The 23,916-nt window shown below is 56.5% G+C and overlaps 2 protein-coding genes across 4 annotated transcripts; both read right to left on the reverse strand.

Moving 5' to 3' along the window:
• Positions 1-1,700: 1,700 nt before the first annotated feature.
• On the reverse strand, positions 1,701-19,344 carry TPD52L2 (TPD52 like 2). 3 transcript variants are annotated; one of them, XM_042979888.1, is made up of 9 exons: positions 19,196-19,344; positions 15,294-15,439; positions 13,143-13,291; positions 12,112-12,171; positions 7,498-7,599; positions 4,424-4,450; positions 3,493-3,534; positions 2,370-2,418; positions 1,701-1,896 (listed from the first exon to the last, which is right to left on the reverse strand). In XM_042979888.1, exons 1-9 carry the CDS (start codon positions 19,212-19,214, stop codon positions 1,801-1,803), a joined length of 690 nt encoding a protein of 229 aa, XP_042835822.1. In that variant the 5' UTR covers positions 19,215-19,344; the 3' UTR covers positions 1,701-1,800. The 3 variants fall into 3 exon arrangements, with proteins under 3 accessions (XP_042835822.1, XP_042835821.1, XP_042835823.1); XM_042979887.1 differs by having other exon boundaries at positions 3,493-3,537; XM_042979889.1 differs by lacking the exons at positions 3,493-3,534; positions 4,424-4,450.
• Positions 19,345-21,279: 1,935 nt separating this feature from the next.
• ABHD16B (abhydrolase domain containing 16B) lies at positions 21,280-23,134 on the reverse strand. Its single transcript, XM_042979891.1, has one exon. The coding sequence runs from the start codon at positions 22,743-22,745 to the stop codon at positions 21,330-21,332; it is 1,416 nt and encodes a 471-aa protein (XP_042835825.1). The 5' UTR covers positions 22,746-23,134; the 3' UTR covers positions 21,280-21,329.
• Positions 23,135-23,916: the final 782 nt, after the last annotated feature.

Raw genomic sequence — 23,916 nt, forward strand, 5'->3', positions numbered from 1 at the left:
CTCAGCCTGACCCTGTAACCTGGCTGGGTCCTCCTCACCCTCCACACGTCCCTCCTCAGACGCCCCACAGGCTTGTCACCACGGCACCCTCTCACGGTGCGTCCTGTTTTAACTCACAGGACTGAGGATTTGGGGGTCTGCGTTTGAGCTGGACCTGCTTCCTGCTGCCCCTCCCCAGGGTGTGGGCCCAGGACAACAGGGACCTCCTCTGTGGGTTTATCTGCCACTCTTTCCTCGCCTTCACGGAGGAAGAAAGACAACCACACAAGTTGGCATAGGTTCTTCCCCAAAGGAATGCTTTATTGACAAAATTACCCATTATTTCCTGGAGGAAAAGATAAATGTTCCTACGCTTGAATCCTGCCTTCTCACCACACCCCATGTGAGATTCTAACCCTGGAGAAAAAAACCCCAACGGTGTTCTTCCCATGGCACAGGCACGGACGACAGCCCCCCCCGCCCCAGGGTGTCTGAAGTGAGCAGCACTCAGGGTACCAGGGAGCACAGCACAGTCTGCCAGCACAGAGCCCGAGGGCACGGCTGCTCCCTGCATCGAGCACACAGATGCACGCACAGGGGACGTCTCTGCCTGCTGAGAGCCAGCCAGTAAGGCACGGAGCTGCCCCTGCAGACACCCCCCCCAAGTGGGGCCCCGAGAGGCTGCTGGGGTGTGGCAGCTTCAAAACGGGAATGAGATCTGTGTAGCTCCTGAGAAAAGGCAACAGCAGAGCTCCAGGTGACCTCTGTGCAGCCCACCTGCTCCTCACTCAGCCCCCGTGTGGGGCAGACGGTCGGGTTGGAGCCGATGAATGCAGTAATGCATTCTGATGCATACAGATGGCCAGTAATGAATGCATCAGCCATGGGGGGGGGGGGTGCGGGCAGGCTTGCTTTTCTTTCTCCTGCCCCGCATCCTGCCCCAGGGAGGCCCAGGAGCCCTCTGGCCAGCAGCTGTCCCAGTCCTTGAGAGGAGAGAGAAGCAAGCTTCATACGCTGGATGAAGCCCATCAGTGAAATAAAACACACCAATGGTCCAGGCCACCCTCAAGCTAGATGCCAAAGTCTACACAGTGTCAAAACCCACTAAAGAACCCTTATTTTTATATATAAAAACATTATAAACAAACAAAGCATAAGGCGATGTAAGGCTTGTATTTCAGCTTGAGTCCAAAGAAATAATGTTTCCTAACTATGAGACTAAAGCTTCGCTTAGCTTTAATTTTTGAAAAATTCACTGCATTTAAAAAATAAAGAATTTGCTTTCGTTAAAGCTAGATCATTAGTGTAACGATTAGGCAGTTGCTGATAACCAGTTTCTTTTCTGGAGGGTTTCAGAAAATGCACAGTTTTCTTGTTTAGCGTTTGAAATAAAAACTGAGGATCAGGCAGGACTCTCTGGATGAATCTTCCTTCTGTACATTCCTCCTAGAACTTAGGGAAGGAGAGGTTTTAGGAAATACCACTTATTTACGTGTATCACTCTCCCATTCCTTCCACGTTCTCACGAACCCACCAGATTCCCAAAGGGCCCACTGCCCTGTCCACCCCTGCAGCCCAGGACGGACGGCACAGCGGTCCTGCGTCTACCAACTTCGGCGTAAAGCATCTGCGTACAAAACTGTGTTCTCTAACTCATGTGAGCGCAGCAGCCAGGTCCACGCGTGAACGGCACGACTGTCCTCAAAACCAGCTCTGCACGCTCGCCCACGGCCTGGCCGGCTGTCCCGCTGCAGAGGTGCGGTTGTGGTGATGACGGGTGGGCCTGCACGTGCTCCGAGGCTGGGCAAAGCTGCGACTGGCTTAGAAGGGCGTGTGGTCGGGCAGGGGCTTGTCATCACTCCCCGTCGGGGAGGGAAGGTGGTCACTGCCATTCTCTCTGCCACCTACGACCTTAGACTACGGGTGAGAAAAGACCAAGAGAGAAAGACCTGAGACAGAGCACCCAGAGCCGGGCAGATCCCAGGCCAGCTCAGGTCTCTACGGAGTCTACAGAACTTGAATTCTGATTAGGTGAATCCTGATTAGCAATAAAAAGGAACAAATCGCTGACACAAGCAACAGGCTAGAGGTACCTCCAGGGATTTACGCAGCGTAAAAAGAGCCGATCTTCAAAGGCTCCACGCTGTATGGTTCCAATCATGGAAATGGAGAGATGGCTAGTTCTGGGGGTAGGGCAGGAGGAAGGAGAACACGGGGAAGGATTACCGTGGGGATCAAACTGTTCTCCACCTTAGCTGTTATCAGTGTCATATCCTGGTTATGTCACTTCGAGATGAAAGGTACAATGGCCCTCTGCATTAGCTCTCGTAACTGCACGTGAATCCACCACCCCAGCAAGAGAATCAAACGAACAGTCTGAATACAGTTACCTTTATGGTCCCAACTCGGTCTTCAAAGGACTTAAAGGTCGCAGAATTCCTTTAAAGAGAGAGAGAGAGGGAGAGAGAGGAGATGTCGGTGTAGGGAGCAAACAATCGTGCTGCCTTCCTAAGTCTGAAGGGCCTCAGGGTTAGGATCAACCTGCAGAAAAGATCCCTGACGGCACCCTGAGACCTCACTGTAAACATGTGACAAGCTGAAAAGGAGAGGGGGCGTGCCCAGAAGACAGTCCAGGCAAGGTCATTCTGGAGGCTTCCAGGTCAGAACAGGTCAGCCACACCTGCCAACTCCAAGAACATTAGACCTGCATGCCGCCAGCAGGTGCAACCCCGGGTGAAGTGCAGACCTCTCGACTGAGCAGTGGGTGAGATGTGGAGCACATTTCTGCTGCACCCTACATCCACACATGCTGAAGTTATGGAAGGTCCCAGGTACTCCTGACACCGATCTCTCACGGAAGTAAAGGAAAACCAAGGACAATTCGGAACGAGTGAGTGAGGAGGAGGCAGAGGAGGAGAGAGCAGGCCAGCCCCAGCCCCACCCAGCACCCTCTTATACAACCAGTTCCCTCCCTACCCTCGGGCTTCTAGAAGCAGCCCATCAAGGACCCCCAGATGTGCGATGGGGTGTGGCAGCTACCGAACAGGGACAGGGCCTCTGCTGCGGCACCGCAGGGCAGGAAACACGAGTGGGAGGTTTCCAGGAACAGGCCACAGCTCTGGGTGTTCTAAGGAGACCGGGACTCCCCTCCAGGTGCAGATAAAAGTTTCCCGTAACAGGCTTGGAGGCGCCTGAAGTCTTGTGGGTGCCAGGTATGTGTATGAACCTCTCTGCCCCTCCCTGGCCCAGTACCCTGGGCAGCCCTGGAAGGTTCCAGATGGAGCCCTGTTTGATACACTGGTCTCCTCTTAGCCTCGCCCCGACTAGCTCTTCAGCCTAGAAGGGATCTTTCCAACCCCTGGCCAGCAGGAGCCTGCCAGGGAGAAGATGGCCCTTGGCTCAGGGATACGGGGAATGTGAAGCCGACTGGCTGGAGCCCCCCCCCCCCGGCTCCCCCCCCCCCGCCCCCCCCCACCCCCGCCCCGGGAGCTTGGGAGCACGAGTGCACATTACCTCATGGCTGGCATACTTATCGAGTGGCGGATTGAAGAGTTGCTGCTTGGGAGCGTGTTAGAAGCAGAGAAGGAAGCAGGAGTTACCAAGGGGATGAGCCTGGCGTTCAGCACACCCGTCAGCTCACCCACACAGAGACCCGGCCTGGCAGGGTGCGTGAGCTCTGGCCACCACACACAGAAGGGCCCCTGGCCCCGGGAGGAAAGGACCCCGGGCTCCTCTCGCTGGCCTCCAAAGTTGCCCCAGAAATGGGACAGTGCTGAGAGAGAGCTTTAAAATAGGAAACTAAGAAGACCTCGGCCTGGGGCTTTAAAATACCTTTGGTACAAATAGCTGTCAGATGTCCTTACTCGACTTCACAGCAAATGACTTTTCGGCAAAAGAGAAACAACCAGGTCAAGCAAGTAGAAATATTTAAAGTCACACGTTGTTCTAGATTTGGTTCCAGGCCTCCGAGCTGGAAGCGTGTGTGATGGGGCAGCACTGGTATCGGGCCGGACATATGTGACTGGGTCAGCGTGGAGTGAGGACCACCCAGGAGGATGCCCCACAGGTACCCTGCCGTTCCTGGCCCTCGAGTGGTAAACGAATCCACTTGCAGGGCAGGAGAGAACAGGAGCCGGTGTTGAGGATGAAGAGGCACAGAACCCGAGAATGGAGACTCAGCACTCCCCTCTCCCTGCCCCCCCCCCCCCCCACGTGAACACGTCTCTTCTCAGGAAGGACGCTGTCAGGCTGGGCTGGGGGCTGGCGATAAGCCACACGGTCACAGCCCCAGGAGCCGTGAGCTCCCCAGCAGGCTGCAACGCCTGGCAGGCCTGGCTGTGCCAGCTGGGGCCGAGGTGCACAGCCTCCCACAGGCCAGCCAGAGACCACCCTGCCCGGAATCGAGGGAAGAGCCTTCCACAGGCACGCCCCGCATCAGCCTTACCTAAACGAGTGGGAGAACGGACGGGCCCTGAAAGGCAGCAGCAGGAGGAGAAGAAACGCAGTGTTAGGAAAGGGAGGCTAGTGCCCACCCCAGCCCCTCACTCAAGCTCCAGAAGGCCACGCAGGGACCCCCGTGACCACCCCGGTCCCTGTTCTCCCCAAGCCCCAATTCTGTGAGAGGCCGCCGCTCCCTCACGCACGCAACTGGCCCCTCTGCGATCCCACCTGGGTCACATACGAGGCACCTGCGTGTCCACGACCCTGTCTGGAATTAGAGGGATGAAGCCCCAAGGAGAGGAGCAGCGCAAAGGGGTGGGGTGTGCGGAGGCGGGCTGTACGACCCTCAGGGCTTCGGCTGAACCAGGGTGTGCACATGCGTGCTATGACAGGACTGGCCGGGACACCCACGGGGCTGAGCGCCCTGCACTCCAGCTCCACACTCCAGCTGGCAGATTCCAACCTGGAAACACGCGTGTCTGGGGGCAATACGGCCATGTCCTCCACTACCCAGCCAGGCCTGCTCACGCTCTGGAGGCTACCCTCAACATGAAAGTCATTTTAGAAGCCTTCAGAAGATCATATGAGACTCAATTATGTGGTCTCTTGGGTGGGCAGCAGGCCCTGCCATCTCTTGGTGGGAGGAGAAGGCAGGTGCCTCGTCAAGGCTCACCAAGCTAGACAGAGACCCCTCCTTTAACCCAGGCTTTGACCCAAATCCGATTTCCTCTCCCGGCCTGCCACCTCCTACCCCAGGGCATGCAAATAGCCTCCCAGGCCGGGCTGCTCTCGGATAGGCGGATAGGCGTCTGCAGCACCATGATGTAGGGCAAATATCTCGGCACACAGAAACCTCCCTGGACCTCATCTGCATTCTCAAGAAGTGGTGAATTCTCAGCCTCAGCTCAACCTGAGACTACGGGGTGAGGCAACGGTGGACACATCACTGACCCCAAGACGTCAAGAGTTCCCCACACCCCTGGGAACACAGCAGAGCAAGACCGAAGAGCCCCATGGTGAGGCGCACCAGCCAACAGGCCAGTCCGTATGAGCACCTCGACTGTGTGGGACCTGGTTCTTGTCCCTGGAAGCACGGGTGCAAACGTGACACACGGCAGTGAGGCGGGGCACGTGACCTGAGGCTCTTCGCCTCGGTCAGCAGCACACCCCAGTTCCCGGAGCAGAGAGCGGGACTGAAGCAGAGACGGAGAAGTGAGGTGCACCGTCCAAAGGGCCCGCGGGAGCTCTGGACAGTGCCAACGCCCTGCACGCGCCCAAGAGGGAGGGAGAAGGCTCGACGTGAGTGAATCATGCCAGAAGTGACAGGGACGTTCCTAGTGAGAATGTAATTTAGGCACAGCACACGTTTATTGCTTCCTTCAAATGCTCTGTCATCAGACCAGCATTTCGAGGAAAGGACCACAACCCCACACACAGCTCACCCCAGCAGCGCTGGGATGGCCCCCCCACGCCCTCCATGGCAACCCCTGGGAGCAAGGCCAGGCCACCAGTGGCATGTGATCAGTCTGTCACCAGGCTTACCACAGCACGGCTCAGGTGGCCAAAGCAGGTGTCCCACAGTGCAGCGGCGATGGCGTCCCATCTAATTTCAAATGAGATTCGTTACAGGAACACACCCACAGAGTCAAGCATTAGCAGATGACTGTGTGGCCGGGAGGGACCGCTGCAGACCCCCCTTTTGTCACTCAGAGCCACATCTGCAGGCTCCAATCACAGCCACTGTGGACAAGGCCTACGTTTACAGGGTGACCCCAAAGGACCTCCCCAGCCATAGCTGCTCAGGAGCATGACCAGATATCTCCAGTTGTGAGGCCGTGCACTCCTTAGGACAGAGGAAATACACAGACTGTGTACTGATTGTTCGGCCTCTCTGAAAATTTGCAATTTTTCTAAATAAAAAGTGGAGGGGACTAACTACATCCAGCAAACAAAAGGTGAGCACGGCCCTGGGCACGAGCCACGTGGTAGGAGTGTCTGTGTTTTCACCTCTGGCTACATGGTCAGGGCAGAGCCCCCACCTTGAGGCCTCGCAAGGCAACTGCCAGGCAGGTCTGTGAGGCAAGGAAATGCCTCACCTACGCAGGCAGGGAGGGAGGCCACCCGAGGATAAGAGGAAAGGGGCCAGAGCGGGATGGGCTCCCAATGCTGTACTCCACACGCCAAGCCCACGGGCACTACCACCGCGTGATTCTCAAGTCTGAAAAGAGAGGAGCCTCAGCATGGGGTGGGGGCTACAGGGAGGCATTCCCTGAAATCGCTAAGTGAAGGGACCGGTCCTGAGCGTGGGTCAGGGGCCAGGGCAGGGCTGGGCAGTGACACCTGGGGAGGAGGGGCGGCCAGGAAGGACACCACACTGCCGCTCAACAGCGCACGCTTGATCTTAGCAGCCCCGAGAGGGACGCCTCGCCAAGGGCAGGGCTAGGAGGTAGCCAAGCCAGGATTCACACCACAGCCTCTGGCTCCAAGGACCAGTCTCCTTGGCTCAGTGCCGTGTGGCAGAGGGGGCCCGGCGGATGCAGCCACGTGTGCTCCACCAGATGTCCAAGCTGCCCCCACACTCCCTGGCCCCAGGCCCTGCTTGAAGCACTTCTGATGGCCATGAAGGTCTCATCAACTCTGGGAGAACATTCAGTTGGGGCCCCTGGCGTGCAGCCACACACACCCTGAGATCTGGGCTGGGCAAACACTGCAAGGAAACAACACCCTTGTCCCGGCTGGCTTGCCCAGAGCGACACCCCACCCTGACACCGACCTGCAGGCACAGTCATCTTTCATCCGTGGAACTTCAACGGCAAGCACCCACCTTTACAGATCCCAAGCGCTAAGTTACCCAAAGGAAACAACAATCCCTGCCGAAGAAGCACAGCAGTGGCGAAGAGGCAGCCCACAAACAAGGGACCGTGAACCGACTGCCCCAGGGCTGGTGTGCCCACACCTGCAGCTGCCAAAGGGCCCCGGAGGGTCACGTACCTGAGCCCCGGGCCCCCTCAGAGCCTCTGGTGGATCTAAAATCCCCAAACCCTCACCCGACTGGCCTACCCAACTAGGGTGTCTCACCTCATATCTCCGAGCTTTCTGCTGATGGCAGAGCCCACAGTGGACAGGGCAGCGGACGTCTTCTGTCCCGCCTGAGAGAAAGTTTCCTGAGTCTTCTTGTAGCTGTAAAGAAAACACCAGCTGAACCAGCACAACAGGAGAAGCAGCCACCACCCGTGAGTCGAGGACACCACGTGCCCAGAGAGAACCCCAGGGGACAGAGGGTTAGTGAGCACGTGTCTGGCCGCCAGGAAGGGGACTGACAGCAGGGACGAAAGCAGCACGGCCAGATCGCAACCTCCGAGCTCTGCAGTAACTGTTTTGTGACCTTATTCCATCTCGTCTAACGCTCAGGTAACCCACCTCCCCTGACTTCTTGCCACGGCGCTAACTGCCCGGCAAGTGGGGCGTCCGCCTGCTGCAAAGCAGACAGACCCACAGAGGCCCTGGGTCTGAGACAGAAGCCAGAAAGGTCCCCTTGTTCTGTTACTGTATTCAGGGAGCTTCTCATGTGAGAGCTCCACCACGCCCACTGGGGGCGGGGGTGCCCTGGACAGTGTAGATGTGTGGCCTGTGGTGGGCTGGCCGCTCAGACTCTCGGGAGCCCTCCGGCCCTCAACCCCCCTGTGCGGTCTCACAAATCCTTTCAGAACTGAGGAACCTTCATCTCATGCCATCAGTGCCATCGTCCCTAGTGCGAGGGGTGGCTCTGGATCACAGCAAAGACCACCCTTTCTAGGCCTTCCTGCCCCAACCATCCACAAAGGGGGGGTGCATTACACAAGACACGGGTCCATGACCTCAACATCTGTGAGACGGACACAGGCAGGATACCTTGGCTACAGGCACAGCGAGGACATCCTTGGGCTCGCCTTGAGAGTTAATACTTGGAGCTGCCAGACCTTGTCCAGATGCCACCATAAACAAAAGATACCGCAGCCTGAACCCAAGGGCTCATTTCTGGCCAAGCTGACATGTTGCCCTAAGGAAACAGCTTGAGACGGCAAGGCTCTCGAGATGCCAGCCTTCTCTCTGAAATTACTTTCTGACGCCTTGTTCGTGTCACCAGGTCACAGACAGCACCAGCATTGGGTCTTCGGAGTCCTTCCCTCCCGTCCACTCCCCCAGTGCCATCCGGAGACTCCACTGTGATCACGTGCTGCCCTCCTCCCTCACCTTCCCTCCTGAGCACTCCAGGCTGCCCGTGAGTCCCTGTGCCACCCCATCAGCAGGGAGGCCCAGCCGTTCCCATAGCACCGTGGGGCCTCAGGCTTCTTTGGTGCCCGGCAGGGTCCAGAACTTAAAACACGTGCTTTCCAGAAAGTGAGTTTAAAAACACACTGTAGTCACTAGGACAGTGAGTTTATCTTAGCTGCCGGGAAGGTCAGTAAATCCTGGAACACGTTAACAGAGAGAAAATAATCTAAAATCTTTACTGTAAGACTTGCCTCGGGATTTCCTCAGGTCCGTAACGAAAAAACTCTAATTCTAAATCCAACCTTTAGACAAACCCGACCACCAGAAACCCCTTCCCCTGTGATAGCCAGAAGCTATCACAGAATGGAACAGGAATGGAAATGAAACCCGACCGCCTGTGCAGCTACAGCCCAGAGAGCTGCGTGTCTGGGATCTAGACGGGACCCGCTGGCACAGGGGCAAGGCCGGCTCTAGAGGGGCAGACCACAGCCGGGTCTCACTAAAAACCAAAGTCCACATGCTCCTTTTGGGAGGGTTTCCACAGACTCAGCTGTCATCCTCTGAGGGACCTCCCAACCCGACAGAGCCTTTGCCAGGACCTGGCACATACGCACAGTCGCCTCGGGGGCGGCAGAGCCGGCAGGAAAAGGACAGAGAAACCTGCTGCGTGTCCCCCACTGCACGGCCTGCTGAAGGAAAGGCTCTGGGACCTTCTCTGGGGCCCCTTGCAGTATCTGTTAGGGACCCCACCCTCACCCCCACCCGGTGAGCTGCTTTCATTTCAAAGGGAGTTAAAACAGATTACCTGCGAGCAACAGACTTGGAGCGTGCTCGTTATTTATAAAACACCAACTACAAGGTTAACTGGGAACATGCAGGATATTTGGTTTCAGACACAGGGTCAGAAAATGTCTTCAAGCTGCTTCTCACGAAATAGCAAACGTTTAAGGTCACGTTAACGTTCTGTTCGCTGAAGTGAAACAGTCTGAAGCAAAGGATTTAAGGCAAAGTCCTTAGAGAATTTCTGCCTGCACCCACAGGGCCAGGTGGAGAGACCACGAGCCCGTGCCGGGGATCCTTGGTGATGAGGAGGAGTGCCCTCGGGGTCACTTAGTACGGAGCTGGCCGCTGAATGACTGGCAGGAGAGACACTGGCTCGTGGGCCGTTCCGAAGGGGAGCACCCCCACGGGAGACGGACCGGAGGCAATCTCCCCCACTCCACCACCCTCGGCACTTCAAGTGTGTGGAAATGAGGTGTCACGGGGACCCCTCCTGAAACGGGAGCCTCCAAACCAGGGCACGTGCAGTGCAGGGGCCGAGGGGCTGTCATCAGCCCCAGTGGAGAGACCACGCTCAGGCCGTGAGGGGACTGGCGGCCGAGCCAGAGTCTGCACGCAGGTAACCTCAGGCCCAGACGTGAGGAAGGGTGCTAGACTGTGCCACCCTGCCTAGCACCCCCCTTCGGGAATCACCCCCAGCTCTTGGGAAGACAAAGGTGTAGGAACGTCGCCAACACCAGCCGCCAATGCCAGCCTCCCCCGCCATCAGCAAACTCTGCAGTCGGCGTGGGGCATTCTCCCGCACCTCCCTTGGTGGCCGCTCCCACCCCAACCCTGGGTGGGCACGTGATCCCAGTCCGGCCAGCCAGGTGCGTTTACAGCTCCCTGACCACGGGGGGAGCCCGGGGGGAGCCCGGGGAGACCCGCGGCAGGCCGTCCTGCCGTTGGGCTGCAACGCCACAAAGATTCAAACCTGCCCCGCCGGGCACCCTCTGCACCGTCCAGGAGAAGCCAGCCTGGCGACACAGCCAGCGTAAGGAGAGCCCTGGTCGGGTGAGCCCGGAGCAGGCCTCCCCTCCTTTCAGGCTCACGCTCACTCTGCCATGCTTTCTGTCCCGTACGAGGAAAGGACGCCATATACCAACTGGCAACTACGCCCGGTGCCACCTCGGCACGCCTGCAGCTACGCTCTACCAAGGGGAAGAGCCCAACCAGGCGGTCGTTCCGCGACGCAGAACACAGCTGCCGCCACGGCCAGCCATCTGAATCAGAAGCAGCGGCTGAGACAAGACAGGATGAGTGGCGTCAAGGCTGCGCGTGCCCAGCACAGCCCACGAGCGGCAGCACGACGGGCACAGACGCGGGCGCTTCCCGGCCGTCCCGAGTTCTCTGTCATCCTCCGGCGCGCTGCTGGCTGCAAGTGATGCCCGGGAGTGGCCACCGCCTGGCAAAGCGCTTGAAAGGGCATCCCCCCGGCCACTTCCACGCCCAGAGCCACACGTCTCTTCCAGAGGGATCAGAATTGTAATTATTTGAGACGGCACTCAGGTCTCCTAAAGCTCTTTTCAGGTAAGTCCACACTGTGAGCCTGCCAGGCGTCCCAAACTACGCAACATCTGCAACTTGGTGACGGACCGTCCGACGCGGCCCCGGGGACACGACACACCGGGACTCCCAGAGCACGTGCGGCAACGACACAGACAGCGTGAACCGCCAGAGCCCACCAGTGCCCGCCGCCCCTTGTGATGTCAGGCTGCAAAGACCACACGTGCAGCCGGCAGACCTGGGGTCCCGGGGACCCTGAAGACAGGCTCAGTAACAACCAGTTCCTTTCAGTCAGACACAGAAGGACACCCAAGTTCTCTGGTATCCATGACAGCACTTCCTTCTAAGTAAGAAATGGAAAAAATCCCAGAAAGTGACTATTTTAAAACATTACCCCACCCTGTTCAGAGGAATCCTGATCAGAGTGCAGACAAATGAAGCGCTATTACCTCGGATGCAACGTCAAGAGTCGTTCTGAACCGCGGCTTTGACAGACACAGAAGACTATCCACGTATGTTTCCTACTGTGCTCATGTTCCACACGGCTGACAGCTCGATGCCCCTCAAAGAGACTCCGTCGAGACCCCACCGGCAGGGTCCAGGCGGCCCCCGCAGCCTAAGAAGCACCCCAAGGACGAGGGAAGCTCTGTGAGCCCCTCGGCTGCAGCCACGTCTGCAGGGAAGGAAGACCGAAACGAAGGCCCCAGATCACCGTCCGCACCGCTCGGTGCTTGGCCACTTCGGCCGCTCAGAAGGCTGAGGGGCGCCTACCAGACAGACGCGCCGCCCAAGGCCAGCCAGGCCCGTCACCCAAGGGATGCGTCCGCGTCAGCCAGAGGGAGGGTTGCGGCGTGGCCTGGCGGCCAAGTGAATCTCCTTCAGTGACTACCCGTTTCACGGAAAGTAGAGTGTCATTTGCGTTTAAGAAAAATCACGTAACGGCAAAATAAGCAAAACACACCCAAACTAGGTTTGTGCCAGGTGCACGCAGCCTCCCGGTCCCTAAGAGAGTGTCAAGAGGAGGAGGAGGAGGAGGAGGAGGAGGAGGAGGAGGAGGAGGAGGAGGAGGAGGAGGAGGAGGAGGAGGGAGGTGCTGATGGCAAAGGCACTCACAGGTCTGACTGGGTCACTTTCTCATTCCACTCGCCAAGTTTCTCAGAGGTTTTCATATAGCTAAAAACAGAAAGTCTGCGGTGAATTATTTAGAACAATTATTTCAACTCAGGTTTCAAAGCACAGCTGAAATTCCAGGGAAGACAAGGACTGGAGAGCGGGAACATGACACTCCAGCCTGCCTGAGACCAGGTCTGCTGGTGCTCAGCACCTGCTGTGCAGGCCCGGGGAGGCCCAGGGGGGCCCGGGCGCTGACAGAACCAACCAGTCCTTCCCCTGGCACGCCCAGGGAGCGCCTGGTCATCCCATGTGAGACGGCCCTTCGGGAACAGTACTGCTGTGAGGAATGAGGAAGGCACAGCCGCATCCCCAGGATACTTCTCTGGCGGTCACCCTTTGGGATTCAAACCCGCGATTCCCTAGGACAGAGAAGTGGGCTTTCGTAGGTGATTTTTTTTTTTTTATAAAATGCGATCGATCTTTCTGCAGGGATGTGGCTTCTCAGTGGGAGACATTTACCCCCTCCCCCCACCCCCACCAGCCCTGGAGGATACATTTCAGAGGAGCCATGTAGCTGTACTCCCCAAATTCAGAGGGCAAAGTCACACGTGAGTCAGAAGTCCTAGGGCTGTGACCACATCACGCTCATGAGAAGGACTCACATCCACCTCAGCAGACACTGAGCTCTGAGGACCACAGGAAAATCAGTCTCATTAAGGACCTAATTAGTGTCCTCTCAGATTTGTACCCTGAGATACACTCTCATCAATTTCTGCTTGGACAACTAGCTAGTGCATCCGTCCACCTTTTAGAAGTATGTGTAGACTCTAAGCTCTTGGAAGACATGCCAGGGGCTAGGCCAAGGACTCAGGGCCTCTGGCTGGCTGCCTGCAGACAGGGATACTTGATCCCCCCCGTTCTGTGAGGCACCCTGTCCCCAAGCACGTAACACCCTACTGGCGAGCCAGGGGCACCAGCCTGGCGAACGCCCTCCAGCCTCCAGGGCGCCTCTGCCGCGGGCAGGTACCTACGCGGTAGAGACCTGCACATCACGCCAGCTCCTGGACAGGTTCTGTTTCAGGCCCTCCAAGGCGGAGAGGCCCAGCTTCCTTTTCAGCTCTCCACAGTGCCTCTCCTTGGCTGCCAGGACCTGGCGCAGAGTGACAATTTCCTCTTCCACCTGCAAAAGCACAGTTGACTTGATTGCAGGAAGTGACTAACATCCTTACACACACAAGAGGTTTCTTGGAATTACGTAAGGACTTTCCGCTTACAGCACATAACTTGTCTTAGGAACAGAGTCAACAACAAATATCTCTTTTTATCTGGAACCAGCACCCAGCTTCTTGAGAACTGTCTCTTCCCCTCAAGCCAAGTGGTTCTGCCGGGGCTACCAATCACTGTGCCCACCCATGGATGACCAAGCAAGGCCACCTGTCGGGGCACAGGTGTCAGAAGAGATGATCCCCTCTCCCTCCAGGCTCTGGGTCTGGGCTCAGAAGCTGGAATTGCTGGCAGCCAGGCCCTCTCTGCACGGAGAAATTCCACATGCACTGGGAAGGAAGCAGAGCTGACAGACAGATGGACGGCCAAGACTCAAGTGACAGAGCAACGGCCTTTATGACAACAAGTATGTTTCCAAGGTTAGCTCTAGGCGTCGGCAAAGGCAGTTACTCAAGCCAAAAGTAAATGTGAATTTGAATTCAATTTAAGTTTGAATTTAAGTTGAATTTAAGTTTGAATTAAGTTTGAATTCAACTTCAGTTTGAATTCAATTTAAGTTAGAAAGAATCCTGAAAATAAACACCTGAAACTGCTCAAGCCCTAAAACCAAAAAAAAAAAAAAAAAAAAAAAAAAAGATGTAACTTGAGAAGGAAGCATCCTCTGGAGCCTGACTACCCTAAAGGTTTTCGTTTTTAGCTCCTGCATCAATAGCTACTCTAAAAAAAAGTCTTTCCCTTGGGGCGCCTGGTGGCTTAGTCGGTTAAGCGTCTGACTCTTGGTTTCGACTCAGGTCATGATCTCCCAGTTTTGGGAGTTTGAGCCCCATGTGGGGCTCTGCACTGAGCGTGGAGCCTGCTTGAGATTCTCTCTCCCTCTCTCTCTGCCCCTCCTCCACTCATGCTGTCTCTCTCTCTCTCCCTCTCTCTCAAAATAAACTTTAAACAAAAAAACAAATGAAAAAAATTTTAAAGTCTTTCTTTTAAAAAAGTGATTATTTGAAGTAAGGCAATAAAAAGTAGCTCAGAGCCCTTATATCACTAGTTTTTCCAGCACAAAATAGTTGAAAAAGAAATAACTTAGAAACATAGGATCACCCAATCAAATTGTTACTAGTTACTCCAGCAATAAGGACCAATGACTAGAACATTCCACTCATGGTGTGATAATCAACATGGCTTGAGGCTGTGCAGTCCAGCTGTCTTGGGGATACGCACGTTGAAAACTTTAAGTGACATGAGCTTCTGCCGCTCAACTCTGAAATGACTGAGCGCAGCCCATAAGCTTCACCGCACTGCCTGCTGCTGCTGTAACCTTCACTCAACTCAGACACTGCTACATGCTTTCCCCCAGGGTCTGAGGCCTGGCTGTGGGGCTGAGGATCATCTACACAACTAGCTCTTTTTAGACTCAGGATGCATCAACGCAGGATGCCAGCCTCTGCCTGATCGGATGCTATGCTCAGATATCAGCAAGTTCATTCCCCAGATTTTGAACCTAAGTGAGTTGCTGTTAGACTCTGTATCACACAGAAAAAAGAAACACTCCCAGCAGTCAGTCTGAATAAAAATTATACTTGCAGGTTTGGGTTAATTACCATTTCCTCTTAAAGGACTCTCAATTTAAGATCACATGAAGCGCTTTTTACAAAAAGAAGAATCTTTAAAGGAAAAATGAAGATCCAGGGGCAGATAGTTTGTGGGGTCTGGAAATTGTCAAGTGTTAATCCCAACAAAGAAACCCCCAGTAGATGGTGTGCTCAGAGCAGCCGTTCCCGTGTGGACACCCTCCTCACGGTACACAAAGCACCAGGCACACAAACAGTGGCCGCAAAGAGCAATTTCTGTGGGACTCTGGGAATGACCTCCCAGGGCAATTTCTGCAGAGCACAGACAGCGTTATGGCCCCTCATCAGCCTGAACTCACAGTCACCCCCGGACAGATGGCGGAGACTTAGCACCTTTGCGAGCTCAGCCCTAAGCTCCTCCTCCTCAGCCTCCGTCAGACCCTCAACAGCAGGAGTCTGGGCGGCCACCGCGGTGTCGACAGGGACATCTGTCATGGAGTCGGACAGCAGACCTTTGTTAGGAGAATTCAGGTTGATATCTGCCAGAGACAAACAAAGTCGGAAATTGTCAATAAGAAGTTACAGGGAAGTAAATAGGGTAGAGGTCTCCACCAAGGGAGAAACCAAGGGTGAGGCCAGGTTACAAGGGGAGTCGAGGGGGCCGTGGAGAGTACTCTGACAGGTTGTCGGGATGGTTTGGGCCATTAGGCCAAGGACATCTCAAGCCACCCAAGGTGCTGCTTCAGGGCACTGGAAAGGCTGGCACGAGGCAGCCAGACCTGAACTCTGATCCCCTCAGGATAATACACTCTGCGGAGACAGGAAACCTTTGCTACAAACAAAGCAGCTGAACCTAACAGATCTTCTAATTTTTAAGGCAAAGAAACGATACGGCTGTAAGCACAAGCACCACTTTCAATCAACCGATCTGCAGAGCACGTGCTCCCATCACACACACAAGGTGCACCGGCTGGTCACACAGCCCCAGCAGGGAGTCGGCAAAACACAACTCCCCTGGAGTCTGTTCTCGACCCTCGTCCCACAACAACATGCAGGGAGGCGCAGAGACACTGCTTCCACACCTCCGCTATACCCAGATCAGGTTCCAATTCCTGCAGGCACTATTTCCTCTTCGAGTTAAATGCATCTTCTTGCCTGCACTAACAGCGGACAAGATCCCACACAAATAAAACACGGGTCTGCTTTAGTTCTTTCCAACTCCGAACACACGACCGTCCTTCAGTAGCATACAATCCGCACACGCCATGAAAACAGGCTTTGTGTGGTGTCCAGCACTTTAGAAGTAAAGGCATAGGGACACCTCACTGGCTCAGCTGGAGCAGCATGTGAGTCTTGAGCTCCAGGTCGTGAGGTCAAGCTCCATGTTGCGTGGAGAGATTACTGAAGTAAACGTTAAAAAAAAAAAAAAAAAAAAAAAAAAGAGGGGCACCTGGGTGGCTCAGCTGGTGAAGCGTCTGACTTTGGCCCAGGTCAGGATCTCACGGTTCATGGGTTCGAGCCCTGTGTCGGGCTCTGTGCTGACAGCTCGGAGCCTGGAGCCTGCTTCAGATTCTGTGTGTGTCTCTCTCTCTGCTCCTCCCCTGCTCACACTCTGTCTCTCTCTCTCTCTCTCAAAAATAAATAAAAACATTAAAAAAATGTTTAAGGGGAACCTGGGTGGCTTAGTCAGTTAAGCATCCGACTTCAGCTAGGGTCATGATCTCACAGTTTGTGAGTTCGAGCCCCGCATTGGGCTCTGTGCTGACAGCTCAGAGCCCGGAACCCGCTTCAGATTCTGTGTGTCCCTCTCCCTGCCTCTCCCCTGCTCAAGATCTCTCAAAAATAAGGAAAACATTCTAGAAAATTAATAAAAAATAATAAATTAAAAAAATAAATAAAAACAAATGCACAAAGGTTGGGAAAAAAACTGCCTGTAGTTACAGATATGTTTCTCTACTGTTGAAATCCTACAATCTGCTAAAAATAGACTGTGCTTAAAACTAAAGATGCTCTAGGGGCACCTGGGTGGCTCAGCTGGTTAAGTGTCCTACTCTTGATTTCGGCTCAGGTCATGATCCAAGGGTTGTGGAATCGAGCCCCGTGTCGGGCTCCACACTGTGCTAAGGGTGGAGCCTACTTAGGATTCTCTCTCCCTCTGCCCCTCGACCCCTTCTCTCTAAAATAACAAAAAACCCCTACAAAGATGCTCTATTCAGCTCATTCCCTTCACATGTCCCACACAGCTGGAGGTTAGCACTTCCTTGGCACTTGATACACGTTTACCAGATGAAGCACAACCATTGTTTTTATCCACTGATTTGGGTTTTTTAAAATGTTTATTTATCTAATTGTGATCGGGGCGGGAGGCACAGAGAGGGAGACAGAATCCCAAGCAGGCTCTGAGATATCTGCATAGAGCCCGACCCAGGGCTCAATCCCACAAACCGTGAGATCATGACCTGAACTGAAATCAAGAGCTGGAGGCTTAACCGAGTCACCCAGGTGCCCCATCAACTAATTCTGATTTTTAACTGAAATCAACCCACATAACTTTATTTCATGTGCTGTGTTGAATCTACTCAAATTCGCTAAATGCCTTAAAATTTCCACAACCTTGCTCTTCTATTTTTTTAATTTTTATTTTAGAAAGAGGGCGAGTGTAAGTAAGGGAGAGGAGCAGAAAGAGGGAGGGAGAGAGGGAGGGAGGGAGAGGGAGAAAATCTTGAGCAGGCTGCACACAGTGCAGGGCTCAGTCCCACGACCCTTGGGATCATGACCAGAGCTGAAAACAAGAGTTGGACGCTCAACCGAATGACTTCAGCTCAGGTCATGATCTCACAGTTTGTCAGTTCAAGCCCCACATCGGGCTCTCGGTCAGCACTGAGCCTGTTCTAATCCTCTGTCCCTCTCTCTCTGCCCCTCCCCTGCTCTCTCTCTCTCAAAAACAAACATTTTATAATAAAGGAAGGTAGGTAGGTCTTTGGACTGTTTCTGCCTATAAAGCTAAAGGCGGATCCTGCAATCACTCCCAGATAGAAACTGGGCATTCACCAAACATGCCAAAGCGCCGCACAATCATTGTGTGATACCAACCTCACCATAGCCCTGTAGGTAGATGGCATTCACACTCTGGTTCAGAGGAGACCGAGGCAAGAAAGTGTCACCAAAAGACCTACAGAGTGTGGGGCTGGTGCTGTAGGAGAAACTAGGGGGCTAGAGTCCCCCCTGGGTGAGTCCCAGATCTCCAGAACTGTATAAACTGCGTGGTGATAATACAAGGAATAATCTCAAGGGGTTATTCTGAAAATGGAAAAAGGACGTTTGAGAAACAGGTTTGGTATGGTATTCGGCATACAGTAAGTGCTTAGTGTTTTCTATCACTCTATGGTCAGAATCCAATGCTTGTGATGCTTACCTATATTAGACATACACGTCAAACAGCGAAAAACGTCAACTTAAAACTGGCGGCTTTTGATGTTCAACTATTTCGTAAGTAGACTGCAGAGATGGGAAAATCTACACAGTGTATCAGAATCTAGGAGTTCTGTTAAATTAATACGCTGATACAGGTCAAATGACAGGAAAAAAAAATCCTTAAATTACCCAGGGTAGTCATGTCAACACAGGAAGTTAGCATCTCTTCTGTACCAGAATGAAAGATCGACTCCAATCACCTTCTCAAGATTTTAATCTCCTGGGCCCACTCCACACCCCCAGCGGCCATCTCAAACCGGTCAGGGGTGTCTGTTCGGGAAACTGGCCCAGTCTCGGTGTGCCCTGACTCACTGCACCCTTCCCCCTTGAGACAACCCCTAAGAAGCCTGGGCTCCGAGCAGCGTTGCCACCCAAGGGGCGCTGCACTGAGCTCGAAGATGGTTCCATCTCCCCTCCCCTCCCCTCCCCTCCCCGGGAGAAGCGCACAACACATCGGCCCTGGTGCAGGGCCGGATGGAGTGTCCTCGAGGGCCCTGCGTAGGGCGGTCGACTAGGCAAGCGCCGGGAGGGGGCATGACGACAGCTGCCCGGAGAGAGAAAACCCAAAACTCTGGGGACGAGGGGAGGGGTGCCGGGGAACCGGTCCTCGGAGCGGCCGCAGGGTAAGTTGGTGAGTGGTCCAAGCCGGGGGCGGCAGACGCACGCCCCGGCCATCGGGAGCTTCGAGGCCCGGCGCATGGGAGCTGAAAAGGAGCCACGGGGCGGATAGAGGCGGAGGGGATTGAGGGTCTGAGAAGCGCCGCCGGAGGGGAGGAGCGCGCGCTGGGCCCGAGGAGCGAAGGCGCCGGGCCCGCGGGTACCTTGGCCTGCGGAGTCCATGTTCAGGCGGCGGCCGGGCCGCGGCTGGGGTCGGGACCGGGGTCTCGGGCGCTGTAGGAGCCGAGCTGGCCGCACCAGGACTCGCTCGCCGCGCACAGAGCAGCCAGCGGAACCGCCTCAGCCACCGCGGCATTACGTAATCAGCGGCGCGACAACCCACTTCCGCTTTGACGCGTGCTCCGCCTTCATCCCACCCCCACTAACGGTGTCCAATGAGGACTTTGTTCGGCCCCGTCCCTATTACCTGCTCCAACCTGATTGGCGGAAGCTGCGGACTAAGCCGGAAAGGGAGGGCGGGTTCTTAGGGACTGCCTCCCGCGTCGGCTCCACCAGCGAGACACACAGGTAGAACGGTCCGAAGGAGCTCGGGGGAGGTGGGAAGTGGGAGGACCGTCCAACATGGCGTTATGAAAAAGCGGGGTTTGGCGTTTTTGGAGGTCTCGAGAGTGTTTACCGCTGCTCAGGAGTGCCATGGCTCACGCACCGCACAGACCGTTTGAGGCCTGACTTCCTGATTTTGGAGTTAGCTTCTCCCTCCAGTTTTTAAGTCTTTCCTCTTTATGGGGATTTTTTTTTTTTTTTTAATTGCATGGGAGTTACGCAGAAAAAGGCGTGTCTGCGTTTCGTCCTCTAGCCCTGCAGGCGCCGCTGCCCTCACTTGGCTGGAGGCGTCTGGCTCCGCACGCACCTGCCCCGGGTCCCGTGCACGCACAGCTGAAAGGCGTGAACTGACCTGTGGGGAAGCCTTCGCGCTTGTGTGCTGAGTGCTCCCTTCCCCTCCGGTGTTCTTTCACTTCATTTTCACAGCAACCTGATGAGCCAGGTGGAGCCTTCCCCACTTTACAGATGTGGAAACTGAGGTTAAAGTAATTTGTCCAAGATCGCTCAGCTAGTTGTAAAGCTTCCAGCAAATGCTGGAACAAGAGTTTGCCGGACTTTCTCAAAGGAGATGTGTGAAACCACTAGCGGTTTCGCTAAAACAAGTCCCGAAATTTCCCTTCTTTGGCACCTAAATAGCCACTGGAAGGGAATTCCTAAAAGGTATTCAAACCCTTCAGGATCTGACTTTTCCGGATTGCACTCTCCCTTTCCAGCCAACCCACTCTTCATGTACGGATCCCTCTGTGGAAGCCCCTTCCTTAAGCTGGCTACTCCTCTTCCTGTGTCAGCTCAAAGCACACCTCACCACAGGTGTCTTCCTGGTACCTAAGGTCACCTCTGGCTTGCACTGGCCTAGGTGCTTCATGGCCATGTCCTGCTCTGGTGCTGTCAATTATATGTCTGCCCCACTTGCCTTCTTTCGGTTTTTCCAGAGTCTCCTGCACTGCCCACTCTGACTAGCCCCGGTCCCCAGGTGCTGGGGGAGGCCAGTAGTCCCCCCCCCCCCCTTCATGCAGTTCATGGCAGATGGTAAGGAAGCAACTGCATTGCAGATGGTGGCGAGCAGAAGGCTTGTCTCTCATTCTGTGTTACATCCTTGAACCCAGGAACGATGCCCAGCCCAGGCCTGGCTCAAATTTGCCTTGCCTAGCAAACGAATGGTCAGTGCAGGTGTGTCTATAGCCCACGTGGACATGCCACTGTGAGTACCTGTTACTCTGAGTCTGTTGTCCTTTCCTGTCGAAGCCAGGAGTGTGGAGGTGGGGAGGGGACCCTAGAGGCCCAACATTACTAACTCCTGGTGAGGTCTGGCGGCTAAGACCTGCTTTATAGTCTTCCAATGCCAATGTCCTCTCACAGCTGGGGGTGACTTGTACAAACCCTTCCTCACTCAAATTTCCCAGAGCCACTGTGTATCCTGATCCAGGATAAGGGAACCTCCCGGGGTCTCACAGCCTATGCTCCCATCATCCTTTTGAGGTGATCAAGGCACCCATCACACAGTGTTGCCATAAACTGGGTCAGGTTAATCTCCACATTCCCTTTAGAAGCTGGGAGCAGAATGGGACGTCCACAAGTGTTTGAGAGAGAAGCGGAAGGAGGGAAGGGGGGAATCACCCCGGTGAGGGAGAGCACCAGTTCCCTGCGTTCCATCTCACCCTCCCCCAGACACCAGGTCGGGATCCCCAAGGCAGGGCCAGCTTTACTGGTTTCCCGTGTGGGGAGGGGCGAGGACTACAGCCTCCAGGGCAACCGGAAGTCCTCCGGTTCCAGCGGACTGAAGTGAGTGGCCTCCACGTTCTTGAGGTGTCTACGTGCCAGGAACAGCGCGAGCTGCCGGCGCCGCCGCGGGCTCAGGCCCTGGCCCACGAGCCAGGGGAAGGCGAGCCCGTGAGGCCCCCAGTCCTTCTGCTCGTCCTCCTGCTCGTCCTCACGGCGCGCGCGGTAGGAGCGCAGCAGTGCTCGGCACCACTCATCATCCACGCGGTAGCGCGCGTAGAAGGTGGCCTCCTGTGCCAGGCTGCCGGCGCGCAGCCAGCGCGTCACCACCGCGAGGCCTTCGCGCGCCATCACGACCGGGTAGCGGTGCCGCAGAAGACGCAGCAGCAACTCGTTGCCGCGGTTGCCCTCCACGTCGCCGGACGGCAGGGGGCGCACGTGGCCCGAGGTGCTCACCACGTCGTCCAGCGTGCGCCGCAGCAGCAGGACCGGACCGGGGTAGCAGCACAGCTGCTCCGCCACGTTGAGGTTGAAGTGCTCGCGCACGGTGCGCACCACCAGTCCCTTCCAGCTGCGGGGCATGACCTTCAGGGCCAGCGGCACGAGGTCGTCGAAGGTGGCGTCGAGCACCAGCGCGCCCAGCTCCGGGTAGGTCATGGTGGCCCAGGTGGCCGTGAAGCCACCGATGGACCAGCCGTAGACCACCACGTGCGCGGGCGGGAAGTGCAGGCGGTGCAGCGCGTACTTGACCACCACGTCCACGGCGTTGGCGTCATGCTGAGGGAACGGCACGCCCGTGCTGCCCCCGAAGCCCGGGTGGTTCCAGCCCAGCACCGAGTAGCCGGCCTCCAGTGGCGCCGACAGGCAGCCCATCTCATAGAAGCCGGCGTTGCCTTCGCAGCAGATGACGAGGCGCAGGCCGCGGCCGTGGCTGCCCGGGTGCTGGCGGCGATCCATGAACATGGTGTCGATCTCGTTGCCGTCGCGGGCCACCAGCTTGGCGCGCCGACCGCGGTAGCGCTCCACGAGGCGCTCCTGGCCCTGTTGCAGCAGCGGCAGGAGCGCGCGAGTCATCAGGAACATGGAGCCGGGGTACACGAGCCAGCGGCCCAGCGAGTGGGCCAGCGTGTAGCTGGCCAGCTGGCCCGGCAGCTCGCGGATCTGCCGCAGGAGGCACTGCGCCTGACTGCGCGCCCCGCGCGGCGGCCGGCCGGGCGCGTCCCCGCCCAGCGCCGCGCCCCGCAGCAGCCACACGCCCGCCACGGCCGCGGCGCACGTCAGCGCGCGGTGACCGCCGCCACCCCCGCCGGCGGCGCGCACGTCATCCCAGCGGAAGTCCACCGGCCAGCTGCGGAAGTTGTAGGTGTAGTTGGCGGTCAGGTAGATCTTGAACACGTGCACCAGGGCCTTCACGAAGCAGACGACACACATGGGCGTCGAGGCTACTGGGCGCTCGGCGTGAGCCGTAACGCCCGGTCGCCAGGTCCGGGTCGCGGCGGGAGGCCCAGGCCCGGCCCGGCGGGCAGCTGCAGGGGCCAGCGCAGCGCGGGGCTGTCTTGGGACGTGCCTCCTCAGGGCTTGGCCCCAATGGCCTTTATGACCTGGGCCTTTCAGGGAGAGAGGAGGCGGCGCGGACCAGCTTTATGAGTCATTGTCGCTGGGGAAAGAGGCGACACCCTGTGATGGGCGCACAAAGGGTTCCAGGGCAGGGGCGCGCAGGGGGTGGGGGTGGGGTGGGTCTCGAGTTCTGCCCCGCCCCCAGGACCTCAGGCTTCGGACCCTGCAACCCTGCGGCGACCACATCCTCCCCAGACCTTCCTCGGCCTGCACCCTCTCCAGGCCGAGTTCACCTGCCTTCCCTCACGCCTGGAGCAGCATCCACCGCCCTCCTTAACCGAAAGCGGACAGACAGGCTGGAGATGGACAGCCTTAACCTCGTCCTAGTCAGGAGCGGAGGACGGGGGGAGGGGGGGCGGGGAGAGGGGTCTCAGTGAGACAAATGACGCGGGGCTTCCCATGGCCCTGAACTAAGGTGGCTGTGGCTCCCTTTCCCACGTCGTGAGGTACCCACATCGGTGGGGAGGGGAGGCAGCAGCCCGAAGCAGCAGCTCTGGTGACCAGGCTGTGTGACAGTTTGCAAAGACAAGAGAGCCTCCTGAAGAAGTCTGGGGGTGGCAGTTCCCTGCCCAGGCTTGTGTCAGGTAACCTCGCCCCCCAGACCTCCCTGTGCGAGGCGGGGCAGCCCGGGAAATCCAGCTTGGGTTGTCACCCTAGGGGAGTGCAGAGTCTGCCCCGTGGGGCTTCTGGAGCAGCCCGGGCCCTGTCCTCCCCTTCACACCTTCCTTCCCAGGAAACGGGGTGAGCCCTGGCTGGAAACCCCCCACCTGTTCTGGATCCTGTTTCCACTGGTGCCAGCAGAGGCAGTGACCTCCAGGTAGGTCCTCCCTGGCCAGCGTTCCTCATTTTCAGCCCCTGGCCAAGCCACCTCCCCACTCCCCACTCAAACCACCCCGCAAGCTGTACCTTCCTCTTTTCGGGAGGACTCTGGCGGGTTCCCCTTTTCCTCCTGTGCCGGAGAGGGCCAGCCCACCTAAGCGCAGAG

The sequence above is a fragment of the Panthera tigris genome, chromosome A3 (assembly GCF_018350195.1).
Source record: "Panthera tigris isolate Pti1 chromosome A3, P.tigris_Pti1_mat1.1, whole genome shotgun sequence".
In the NCBI taxonomy this organism is placed as follows: domain Eukaryota; kingdom Metazoa; phylum Chordata; class Mammalia; order Carnivora; family Felidae; genus Panthera; species Panthera tigris.

Coding starts and splice junctions, on each gene's coding strand:
- ABHD16B (XM_042979891.1), bottom strand. CDS start 22,745: ATGTGTGTCGTCTGCTTCGTGAAGGCCCTGGTGCACGTGTTCAAGATC.
- TPD52L2 (XM_042979887.1), bottom strand. Junction 12,172..13,142: donor GATGTGCAGGTCTCTACCGC/GTAGGTACCTGC, acceptor TTCTGTTTTTAG/CTATATGAAAACCTCTGAGA. Junction 3,538..4,423: donor CCGTTCTCCCACTCGTTTAG/GTAAGGCTGATG, acceptor CACGCTCCCAAG/CAGCAACTCTTCAATCCGCC.